General features: G+C 54.9%; 1 protein-coding gene across 1 annotated transcript in view; it reads left to right on the forward strand.

Moving 5' to 3' along the window:
* The window catches only part of WDR1 (WD repeat domain 1), a 43,869-nt gene extending 36,511 nt beyond the window's left edge, over window positions 1–7,358 (forward strand). The window contains exons 12-15 of the mRNA XM_042984932.1: window positions 388–498; window positions 2,631–2,804; window positions 4,535–4,679; window positions 6,245–7,358. Of these exons, the coding sequence (XP_042840866.1) occupies window positions 388–498; window positions 2,631–2,804; window positions 4,535–4,679; window positions 6,245–6,351 (537 nt within the window). The 3' untranslated portion in view covers window positions 6,352–7,358. The remainder of the gene's footprint in view (window positions 1–387; window positions 499–2,630; window positions 2,805–4,534; window positions 4,680–6,244) is intronic.
* The last annotated feature ends 5,359 nt before the right edge of the window (window positions 7,359–12,717 follow it).

The following is a 12,717-nucleotide window of genomic DNA, read 5'->3' on the forward strand; positions in this document are numbered from 1 at the left end:
GAAACCAGAACTGAGAATCGTCGTGTGTCCCGTTCGTTCCCAGTGTTGCCTTAGAGCCAAACGTTTGTGTCTCTTGAACCTCGTGAGAACGCTGTTCGGCAAGGCTCGTTTACTGTGTAACGAGGAAGGGAGTTCAGATGGCAGATGGCTTCCCGAGGAGTGGGTGCTCGTAGTGGCAATGGCAGTAACGTGGCGATGGTGACAGCAGCTGGTATTGTGATACCGTGACTAGGAACTGTCCCTGTCCCCAACGGCTAGCAAGGGAGGGCGCACGGAACCAGGGTCCCAGGGCCTCCGCCCCCAGCGAGCTTCGGGACAGAGCTCAGAGCAGGGCCGAGCAATCTGACCCTGGCCACTGCACCTTGACTGGTGGACTGTGCTTTTCAGATCGTCCTGCTCAAAGATCAGAAGAAGTGCTTCAGCATCGACGACCCTGGCTACGAGCCCGAAGTCGTGGCGGTGCACCCCAGCGGTGAGACGGTGGCTGTCGGGGGCGCGGTAAGGCTCCCGTCCCTCACGTCCTCTGCCCTGGCTCGTCTGGGTGGTTTGGGGGTGACATGAGCCATATGAGCGCGGGGCTGACCCGAGGCAGGACGGGAGGGGAGTGGTGGGGGCCCCAGGCAGTGAGCTCAGGCGGGGTGGTACTGGGCCGGAGGGCCTGCGGCAGGAGCCATCGGCCACGTGAGTACTTGGGGCACGCGTGACTTGGCATGTTGAGAGGACCAGCATGGATGAGCTGGGCTTGCAGGTTGTAGAAGGGAGCGTGACGAGAAGATGCTCAGCGCCTCGGAAGCAGCGCTGACCCGATAGGTTCAGGGTTTTCCTTCAGTGCCGGCCCTGTCTTGCACCGTGTGGCGCTCCCGCTCTCTAAACCTAGAGCCGCGGGCCCGGTCTTTGCCCGCCAGGCCGAGGCAAACCGGTTCCCTTCTTCCCGTCTGGTCCTGGGGGGCCCCTGGCGGAGGAGGTCCGGCAGACCTTCGTGCCTCCAGGGAAGGAAGCGGGCGTCAGGCAGCACCTGCCGTGTCAGAGACCGGCCAGGGGCCGCCTGCTCCCCAGCCGCTTGAGGACCCGGGGATCAGCTGCCCACCGAGAGGCGCTCGGCCGTCCTCATGGATCCGGCGTGAGGGTCGAAAGGCTGGCCTGGGGGCGTGGCTTGCACCTGGCACGTGGGGTGCATCAGCTCCACGCTGGCCACTCCACTTGTCCTTGCTGCCTGTCCGTGCGGCAGCAGACGTGTCCCTGTGAGTGTGGCTGCGCCTCCACAGGGCGCACCGCACCTCCTCCCACCAGGCAGCCCAAGGCCGGGACTGGGCCACAGCCCCGGCGGTTCCCACAGGGCTCCCACCCGGCCCAGACACCGTCTCCGTCGGCCGGCGCACCTGCAGTCCCAGTGGTCTTTCCTGGGCCCGTCCCCCATTCCTTTCCAGATGCTGTCCTCTGGCAGGTTCTGAGAAACAGGTTTCACCTTCTTAGGGAGGAGCTCACAGCCATGGTCCCGGGGTAGGAGGTCAAGGTCAGATGTGGGGTTTGAACCTGGTGTTCCCCCTGCAAGGCCGTACCACTGTGCCCTGCTTATCAGACCTTTACTGTTTCTCTTGAAAAGAAAGATGGCTAGTTTGTCGTCCCCTCAGCTGGTACCCCGAGGCCTCGGCAGCTTCCATCTTTCCTGGTTGTCTACCACTCCCGGCCTATGAATCGCCATGATGGCACAGGACATACGTATGTCTATACCGAGTTTCCCCACGTCTCACACACACTAGCCGTCTTGGTTTATTTTGATGACCTTGCAGCAGGTGGCTGTCCCATCACGTACTTGGCCCAGTAGTGGACATCGGTGTGGGCCTCCCAGGATGTGCTTCATGTGCCATCTGTGAACACAGGCTTTTCCTTCGCTGGAATGTGTTCCTTGTGGGCAGTGTGCTCACGAGACGTGGAGCCCCGACCCCTGCTGCATTAGGCATTGGATGGGCTTGTCGCGTGAGCTCCGGGACTCCCGTGCTCAGGAACCCTGCGGGGGCTGGACGTGGCTGTTCCTCCCATGTTAGAGGCAGAGAGGAGTGCGTCGTGGACATAGCTAGGAGACCTGAGATTGTCTGTGCCACACTGACAGCTCGACTGCCCCAAGGGGGCGGGCTGGCCCTCCATCTGCCTCCCAGGGCAGCCACAGGGCATCCTAGGCAACAGCAGGCTGGACAGAGCAGGGGCCTGGTCGGAGTGAGTTGGTACCTGAAGGAAGCAGGGCAGGGACAGAGCACAGGGGACAGGCAGTGTGGCCAGAAGGGACAGAGCCAGACCAAGGGCCCTCACTGGAGTGCTGTCATGTATAGGTCATTCTCAGAGCTTGGCCTGTGGTCACCTGTGTTAGAACTTACTGGAACATTTATGAAAAAAGGCAGAATCCTGAGCACCCAAACACAGAGTCAGAATTGGGGGTGCCTAGCATTCTGCATTTCAATTACCCTCCCGAGTAATTCTTCCCACTGTGCTGAGCGAGCCCTGGGAACTGCTGAGAGGTTTTAGGAGGGTGTCAGGAGCGTGCGTGCGTGTGTGTGTGTGTGTGTGTGTGTACACGCCTGTGTGCACTCGTGTGCACACAACGGGAAGTGACCTGCCGCTCTTCTGTCCTGCAGGATGGGAATGTCCGCTTGTACTCCATCCTGGGCACCACGCTGAAGGACGAGGGCAAGCTCCTGGAGGCCAAGGGCCCTGTGACCGATGTGGCATACTCCCACGATGGCGCCTTCCTCGCCGTGTGTGATGCCAGCAAAGTGGTCACGGTCTTCAGCGTCGCTGATGGTTACTCGGTGAGTGGGCGGGCCGCGAGGCTCTGTCCCCGTGCCGGGCGGTGCAGATGGCGAGTGGGGAGCCACGGATGCCCAAGACCACGTGGCACCCATGCTCTCAGAGCTGAGTGACATAGGGCAGGGAGATACACCCTGTCGTCCAGGAGCTTGTGGCTGGTTAATGAGGCAGAACGGTTGCCAGGAAGGGCCCCGGGCACCGGCGAGGTGTGCTGGGAAGACAGACCGATCGGTCACCCGGATTGCCTGGCTAAGTGACTCCTGGTCTCAGGGACCTTCTTTTTCGCCAAGGTCGAAGGGCTGAGACTAGATTTTCCTCTGGAGTCTCACTGCCATTTAAAGTCTTGGGAAGGTGGACACTGATCATCCCAGCACTGTTCGTGTGGGGGCAGGGCGGGGGTGGGGTGGGGTTGGGTAGGAAGCTGGGCAGCGGCTCAGCGAGGGTAGACGTGCCTGGGCCTGGGAGGACAGCCAAGGAACTTCACAGCCAAGGGGCGGGAGCGTTCATCGTGGGGAGAACTCGGGCCCAGAGCTGTTCGCCCCGGTTCACAGACAGGGGACTGAGCTCAGCTAGGGGTTCTGTCGCTTGCTGTCTGTGGCCACAGCGGGGGGCACTGGCTGGGGGGTTCCGGGTCCCTGGGCCCTTCAGTGTGCCAGCCCCCGCACTTAGGATGGGTTGGAACATGGCAGAGGCTGAAGAATTTACCATCTAGATTCTGCCATTAATGTCTCGCTGTGTCCCCTCATCCATCCAGTCGTTTTCATCTTCATTTTGGGTGCTTTTAAAGTAAACTACAGACGTCCGTATGTTTCCCCGTAAATACTTAGGCTTATGTGTCGTTAACTAGAGGGGAGTCTCCTTTTAGTTGATGTCTTTCCCGTAACGTCACTTCTGACGGCAGGTGTGAGCGAATGCAGGTATACGCTGGAGTCGGGCACACGCCTGGAACCCGGACCTCCACGGACAGAACACCCCGCCTCCCAGATTTCCTTCGGCCCCCTGACCACGTTCCTCAGACTCTATGTAAATGACTTCGTCTCTATGCCGCCCAGGTCTGGTTCACGGCCTGCTAAGTGAGCGGTCCTCGGGAGCGGGACCAGCAGTGCACAGACCAGGCACACTTGGGAAAGAAAATCACCATCAGGTGGACCCTTTCTAGGGAATAAGAAAACGGAGTGCTCTGAAGGAAAAGCATTCCTAAAGCATCAAGGGAAGCATTAGGCCTCGTCCAGCTCACAGCCTCTGTCCGGGCCCCTGCCCCCAGCCTGGGCTCCAGGGTAGAGGGCAGGTGTGTGAGGGGAGAGGCAGGCCGGCCTCCCTCTGCCCCGAGCATTCACTTCACTGAGCGCTGCCTGCACGGAGCAGGACCCCTTTGAGCCTGGGTGGCTGTTTCTCGGCAGGTGTTCCTGTCCCCTCGCTGGGCCAAGGGCTCAGTGTGGACCGCACACACATCTAGCGCTTCAGGATAAGTGCTGTGATGCAGGGGGCCCAGGGGACGCAGTGGCTGCTGCTTGATGTTGGGGCGCTCCTTCCTGGGCCTCAGTTTCCTCCTCTCACAGAGCAGCGGGCACCGTGGGTTCTTCTGAGGCGTCCGTGAGACGTGCACAGTGCCTGGCAGAGAAAGCGCCTCTGAAATCGACCCTCATTGTCACCGCGAGGGCCGGGCGAGGTGACACACGCCACTCTGGCCTGAACCCTGACTACCACCTTTCTGTTCTCACCCCGCGACTAGGAGAACAACGTCTTTTATGGACACCATGCAAAGATCGTCTGCCTGGCCTGGTCCCCAGACAACGAACACTTTGCGTCCGGCGGCATGGACATGATGGTGTACGTCTGGACCCTGAGTGACCCCGAGACCAGGGTCAAGATCCAAGGTGACTCTCGCTCCCGCCTCGGCTCCCAGGCCTGAGTGTCCCGTCTGTTTCCGGGGAGTTGGCCGGGAGGCACGGTTCCGTCTGCTGCGTTCTGCCGGCCCCTGCCGGACACGAGCGACCAAGCACGCTCGTGTTCCCAGCGTGAGAGCAGGTGGTCTCCGTCCACAGGGCACGGGGGTCACTCTTGACCTCTCCTCCTGTCTTAGTCGTTGGGCCTCCGTGCCAAAGCATCACAGGCTGGGCGGCTCAAACCACAGAGCGACTGCTCACAGCTCCGGAGACGAGGTCGGTGTGGCTGGAGGGGTGGGGGGGCTCTTCGAGGTCAGACACTTCTCGTCGGGCCTCACGCGGGGGGAAGGAGCAGTGCTCCCGCTCGTGACCCCAGCTCTTCTAAGGTCCTACCTCCTAATACCGTCGCCTTGGGCGCTAGGTTTTCAGCATGCGGTTTTTGGGAGCAGACGCCAACACTCAGACCACGGCACTTCCCTTCCCCCTCCTCACCCCCTTGCACCAAACGCTGAGCAGGGTAGATTCTCCGCCCATGGCGGGCAGTGTAGTGGAGCCTCATGTGGCCTTCATGCTTTCCTAGCACCCCCCCCTTTTTAAAAACAGGTGAAACTATTCTCCATAAGTTTTATTTAATGCAACACATTTTTTCTGCCTGTGGCTCCGTAGTCACATGTGGCTCAGAGCCCTAGGAGGGACCACGCCTGTCCGAGGTGGATCTGAAATTCTGCCTGGTGACACCCCCCCCCCCCCCCCCGCCTCTCCCTCCTGAACTGCTCCTCAGTGGCCTCCTTGTGCCATCTGGTCCCCCTCGCCCTTTTCTGCACAGCGGGCAGCCTTTCGTGTTAAAACAAATGGGAGGCTTTTCTATTTAATAGTATCTCTGAGTCCACCTCGAGGCCTGTTGCGGGTGCTGTAGGCAGAGGGAGGGCACAGCAGGCTGCGGGCCACACAGGACAGATTCCCACGAGCCCTCCTGGCTGTGTAGTAAGACCCAGCAAGTTCCCGGTGCAGGTGTCCGTTGGGCGAGGGCAGGAGACTGGGGAGGAATCGGGTCATGCTTGGTGCACCTGTTACAGAGAGGGGTGAGGTGAGGAGACCCGCCCGCCCAGTGCTTCTCAGCCTTTATTCATTGCCACCGCATTTTATTACCGCAGACAGCCCAGGAAGCCGTTTGTGTACTGTCTGTGTCTTGTTTTATGCACACAAAAAAAAGATTTTTCGGGGGAGGAGCAGTTTTGTCTCCCAGGGGAGGTATCCGGTTGTCAGGACGGTACCCGTGTCTGGGAGGTCCAGCAAGGACGCTGCTGAGCCCAAGCGTCAGTCATGCTGGGTGCCGGGGAGGGAGGGGGGGGGGGTCGAGAGCCCACCTTCCTTCCCCCCCCCCCCCCCCCGCCCCATGCTTCTGCGAAGAGGGGCAGGGTCCGATGAATAGCCGTCCAACTGGGTTTCTCGGGCCTGTTGTTGGTGCCGGCGCAGCGGGTCTCCTGCCCCAGGCCGAAGGGGTTGTGGGACTGGGGACGCGGGGCCCTTGTTCAGAGCGCCTTCTTTCTTCCCAGATGCGCACCGGCTCCACCACGTCAGCAGCCTGGCCTGGCTGGACGAGCGCACGCTGGTCACCACCTCCCACGACGCCTCTGTCAAAGAGTGGACAATCACCTACTGAGGAGCCCCCTCCCGTGGACGGACCGAATCAGGGACTAGCGCCTAACCGCAGCAGAACACATCATTTCTCTAAATCTCTCTGTCGTGCGCCCCCCGCCCCTGCCCCCCTCCAGAGGGAGGGGCCTTAGCTCACGAGCACCCGCGTCTCGTCTCTGCAGGGTGTTCCTGTCTGTACACGTCCTTCTGAAAGCTTTAGACAGTGACCGTTTGCACATGAAAAATAAAGCAAGCACTTAAACAGCGTGTGGAGCGTAACTAAAACCCACCACCCAGCCCAGCCCAGCCCAGCCCGAGTGCAGAACATTCCAGAGGCAGAGCCTCGAAAGCACACAGACCCGCTCGCCCACCGCCCCCCTCCGGCCCCGCCCCCGCGGCTCTTGCTCTCTGTCCGCCACCTGCAGAGGGCCCCCTGCCGGCGAGGAGAGGGCGCGCCCCGGGCAGCTCGGCGAAGCCGGCCTCGTGTGTAGAGCAGGTGCCGCTCGGAGCCGGGGCGCGCGCTGTGTGGTGGCCTCCGCAGCGGACCTTGTGTTCACTGTCCGTTTTTGTGCTTGATTTTAAGAACGGAATTGCGGGATTTTTTTTTTTTTTTTTTTAAGTGTATCTTAACTGTTGCCTGTCCGTGTTTACGGGCTAGCGCGCTGAGGGCGCCGCCTCCGGGTTTCAGAGCCCTTGTTAGCCGGACCCAGGTGTCTCGGCCCCCGTTTGCCCTCCCGCTCTGATGTGTTCCTGTCTTTCTTTCCCCCTTCTGCCCTCAAGAGCAAAGGTTAATTTAAAGGCAGAGGTGAAGTCACTGTAAACTAACCTGTTATGGTTTTCACCTTTTTTTTTTTTCAGTGCAGAAATTAAAAGTAAGTATAAAGCACGGTGATCTGTAGTTCTTTTGCGTGTGTCGGAAATTGCTGGTAAATGTCGGCCGAGAGCAATCGCTCCCTTTGCACTTGTGAAAACACTTTGAGCGCTTTAAGAGATAAGACCAAGAAGTGATTAAATGTCTTTCTCTTCACTGTGGATTGCTGACTCTGTGTGGTGGGGGGCCCGTGGGGGTGGGGACGGGGAGAGCTGTGCAGGACCTTCTGGTTTCTCCCTGGCCTGCACCCTCAGAGGGAGACAGTTCCGGAACCCGGATCGTTGGATCTACCCAGTGGTGGGAGAGAAGCCCCAGGGAAGGGGCCTTCTGGATCCTCATCCCAGCTGCCAAATTGCTGTGTGACTTGGGCCACCTCCTCTCCCTTCTCTGGGCCTAAATGGATTATCCGTAAACTGAAAACAGCGGACCAGATGATCCCCAGATCCCACTGATTCTCAAGTGCTGGGGCAGTCTGTGACCTTTCTGGGGTTGCTTTCAAAAGTAAGGAATAGCGTGCGTTTAGATGTGGGAAAAAACCGAAATTCCCAAACACTCCTTTTAATTGTGAAAGGTTATCTTCTTGGCTAGAAAGACAACATCGTAAAGATGTCTAAATTTGTAGTTGTTCTTCTGGTTTCATCATACTGCTTCCATAGTTCATGTATAACAAGGACCTGTGAGAGGAAGAGAGAATTAAATGTTAAGTCTGTAATATCTAAAGCTGGGGCCACCACAAATCACAAAGTCCAGGAGTGTGGTTCATTCCTGTGTGGACTGGGGACGGGCTGCTTTTCACTCCACATCAATGGGGAAATGGCGAATTATTCACTAAACAATGAAGATTAAGTTTGGTAACAATCTGAAAAAAATAAGATTGTGTACCTTGTTCTTACACCAGGCTAAATCAAAAGCAGATGCAAGTTTTTTATTTTAAACAACGGAGTTTCAATAATACTAGAAGAAATCCAGGGACTTTGCGTCCACACAGACATGAGTATTGCTAAGAATGAGAAAAACCATAAAGGATAAAAGAATGATACATTTGGCTGTAATTTTTTAAAGTGCACTGAAGCAGAAAAAACACAGTAAACATTTAAAAATACAGCAAACGCCACGCTTTATGCACTAGGCCCAAGGATGGGTACATTTTTATGCTCGGTATAATTTTCCTTGAGCACACAGGATTTTTTTTTTTTTAATGGAAATTATATGTGCATACATGAGACCGTTTTAAAATTTTTTGATAGAAAACTGATAGAATAATGCATATAAAGTGACTACATTTATGGAAAAAGACCACAGGCTTGGATCTTGAAACCAAGGCTTTCTGGTCGAGAAGACAAAGCTGGGAGGCAGGAGGGCCGTACACCAGACAGCACAGGGAGTCACCCGCCTCAATTCCTCACTGGAGGCTTTGTGTTTAAAAAAAATTTTTTTTAATGTTTATTTTTGAGAGCCAGAGCATGAGCGGGGGAGGGGCAGAGAGAGAGGGAGACACAGAATCCAAAGTGGGGTCCAGACTCTGAGCTGTCAGCACAGAGCCCGATGTAGGGCTCGAACCCACAGACTGAGATCATGATCAGGGCTGAAGTCAGACGCTTGACTGACTGAGCCACCCAGGCACCCCTCACTAGAGGCTTTCTAAAGCAGAGCTTGAGTTGACCCAAGATCCCTACTCCTTTCGAGGAGGGACGCCTTCATACTGCACCCTGTAAGGGCTAGCGGGGGGCGCTTTCAGGCAGAGGTGGGTAAGGGCTGTGTGTTCGTCTCTGCTCCCACCCTGACTGCGGTGCAAGCAGCAAATAAACCCTTATTCCATCAATCCACTGATTTCATGGTTACCACAGCAGAGCCTAGCCCAAGCTGACTTAACACAGAAACAAAGAAAGACCTGCGTATCGGGGCTGTTGGTGTCTATAGCCTGCATCAGTTTCTACATCTGTAAATTGGGGGTAATAATGGTACACACCTCACGGTTGTGCAGGGATTATGTGAGATACCCCAGGTAAAGCCTACATCAGTGTCTGGCCCACAGTTAACGCCATAAATGTGAGACATTGTAGATATAGAAGGAATTAGGAAATTGACTTGTAAGTAACACATACGGTAGTTAGCACTGTGAATGCGGGGCACCAAATGAGTACCCACCTAGTGATAACATACAACAAATAGTGACCTGTGCCCCAGGAGGAGCCCACGTGAAGTCCAGGGGGAACTCTGAGGAAGGAATCAGGGCAGGCTTCCTAGAGCAGGTGGTCTCTCGAGGCTGGGAAGAGGCTTTCAGAAAGCTAAACAGGAAATCCGGCCGTGACTTTCCTGAAAAATACCCAAGACAGGGTTTAATATCATCCGGTGTTCTTGCTTGGATTTATTCATTTATCCCTTTTACGGAGATAAACAATTATAAACCTCGCATTTAATACAAAAACCTCGATTTTTTTTTCCCATGTTCTTGCATTAAGTCCTAGATTTCTGGGAGTCTGCTGTTTTCGGATTTACTCCTGGCTATCATAATCCTGTCTAAAATCAGTCATTAGCAACTACTAGGGAACAGAAACTGAGGGAAGGGGAGGTTGTTTTCATAGGCTTACTGTAAGCCAGGATTCTGAGGGCCACGGGGCATAGAGAATCTCCTTAGAGGATGAGGGAATTGAGTACTGACAACAATACAGGGTGGCCCGGCTAATCAAAGTACAGTTTGCCTGTGAAACTTTCTGAGCCAAAATGGCCAAAAGCAAAGAAGTAGTTACCATTTATTTCTACAGAAAACTTTTTTAGCATCCCCAGACCCCCAAATGAAACTTCTCTAAGTCTTTTCCGATACTTTCGGGCACACCTTGCTCACAGACGCACACAAGTCGAGATGCGCCCAGAGGCTCACAGACAAGGTGCCAAGCTGGCGGCTTGACAATCAAGGGCTGAGTGTGGTTCCCGGGGAAGGCGCGGGGGGGCGCTGCCTCTGCACCGGCTCCCCTCGCTGCAAAACCAACTCCGACCGCTCCTTTTGCTTTTCGCCATTTTTCACAAAAGTGCAAATCCTCTTTGGACTTCTTCCAGCTAGTGAAAACGGGTACTAATGTAGGTCTTTCGTAAAAGCGTCGTAGGAGCTTCCGTAGGAGCGTCACGCAAAGTTTGGAAAAGCGAGGGATACCTACCTGTATGTGCGTTCCACTTGAGGTGTAACTTTGGGGCCACCCAGGTGCCTTCCTGCTCAAGGTAAAGAACTTGTCACCACAGAAGTGCCCTTTCTAAGTGACTCGTCATTTATGAGTTTACTGTCATTTCTTTCTCTTTTTTTGTTAATGTTTATGTATTTTTGCAAGACAGAGAGGCAGAGCATGAGCAGGGGAGGGGCAGAGAGGGAGGGAGACACAGAATCCAGAGCAGGCGCCAGGCTCTGAGCCGTCAGCACAGAGCCTGACAAGGAGCTCGAACTCACAAACTGCAAGATCATGGCCTGAGCCAGTGGCACACTTAGTTGACTGAGCCACCCAGGTGCCCCATCATTTAGTTATTTCTTGGTTTATCATCATAGTAATAATTAAAATCAATACTTTGGTTAATTATTAATGACTATTAATTATAAATTAATATAGTGAATGCAATTAATTCTTAATAATGGACTAATTTTGGGGTTTTAGTAGATTTCTTTTTTTTTAAGTTTTTTGAGAGAGAGAGAGAGCAAGGGAGGGGCAGAGAGAGAGGGAGAGGGAGAATCCCCAGCAGGCTCTGAGCTGACAGCTCAGAGCCCTGATATGGGGCTCGAACCCATGAACTGTGAGATCATGACCAAGAATAGAATGCTTAACCGACTGAGCCACCCAGGTACCCCAATAACTGACTAATTTTGGAAGGAAAAAAGAATCTTGGAAACAACCGACCCAGTAGGTCCCGGGATGTTAGAAATCCCGTGTGAAGAAGGGAAGCGTATAAAAAAACATTTTTGTGCCTGAGCCAGACTAGCTCCAGTGACCCTAAATCGAGCCTTTTGATTTGGATACCGCTGCACTTCGTGATTGCGTTTATCTATTCTGGTACCTTCTATGCCATAATTAAAAAAAAAAAAAATGAGGAAGATGAACACTGTCTTGCCCATCAGACTCGTGTCTCACAGGTAAATGGCAACCACGATGCCTGAGGGGGAGCCGCTCAATCGTTCACATCACAAAGCGGACGATCTCCCCAGCCTGGTGAGGGAGTTCACGCTCTGTCCCGTTTTCAGGCGTGCGGACTAGATCTGGGGGGCAGTTGGTTTGCAGGACACAGGACACAGAGTGACCGAGCTGGCTGCCAGACAGGCCTCGGGCCCCGCTGGACGCCCCAGAGGGCAGGTCCCCCTGCTGCTGTGGAGCAGGTCAGATGGCAGGGGCCACCGTGAGCGGGAAGGGGAGAGACCTCGTGACTTGCCTGGGGGCGCAGCAGAGCAAAGGAGGCGCCGTTGGACCAATTAGGCTCGAAGCAAGCAGACCATAGACGCAGGAGTGCATTTCCAGGACCCACGTCCAACATCAGACGCTGATTAGAAGAGCCGTTAGCCCTCGATCTGCCACCCACCTCCTGAGGGGTCTGGGACAGGCTAAGTGTCCACGCTGAGCCTCCGGGCATAGGGTGGGCGTGGAGGACGCAGGGAAGCCAGATTTGGGGGGGAATTGTATTAATAGGGCTATTGAGGGAAGAATGCAAGGAACTATTATTAAGAACTTAATCCAGGACTTGTGTTCTTGTATAATAAACAAATTAGCTTAAACTAGTAGAGCCTTCACCGAAGGTCATGTTGTGTATCCCCTTGTTTCCCACCCCCACAAAAGATTGTAAGAAATGCCGGCTGGAACCATCGGCGTGGCCACCTGGGGAGCAGCATCATTTCACAGGTGGACACAGACACCATCTTACTGGCACCTGAATTATGACCATCAACTTGCTCTCTAATGATCTGGGCATAAGTTAGACTTCCCGGCATCCCGAGGATGGTAAGTCTGAGATGTGTTATTTTTTTAGCAGACTAGGGAGTGGGGAGGTCACACTTCTGACTGCTCCAGGAGAGCCACAAGTGGCCTTGTCTTCCGCCTTTGTGCTCACCTGGGTGTCCTCTGTGCTGCATGAATGCAGGTCGAGCCTGTGCCCCGAATAACTTCTATCTTTGACTATTAACACCTTCTTTAATTCACTCCTTCTTCCTCCCTCCCTCCCTTTCCTTCCTTCCTTCCTTCCCTCCCTCCTTTCCTCTCTCCCTCCCTTCTTCCTTCCTTCCTCCCCTCTCTCCCTTTCCTTTCTCCCTTTCCCTCCTTTCTCCTTCCCTTCCTTCCTTCTTTCCTTCCTTCCTTCCCTCCCTCCTTTCCTCTCTCCCTCCCTTCTTCCTTCCTTCCTCCCCTCTCTCCCTTTCCTTCCTCCCTTTCCCTCCTTTCTCCTTCCCTTCCTTCCTTCTTTCCTTCCTTCCTTCCCTCCCTCTCTTCCTCCCTCCCTTCCCTCTCTCCCTTTCCTTCCTCCCTTTCCCTCCTTCCTCCTCTCCTTCCTTCCTTC

Source organism: Panthera tigris, chromosome B1 (assembly GCF_018350195.1).
Source record: "Panthera tigris isolate Pti1 chromosome B1, P.tigris_Pti1_mat1.1, whole genome shotgun sequence".
NCBI lineage: Eukaryota > Metazoa > Chordata > Mammalia > Carnivora > Felidae > Panthera > Panthera tigris.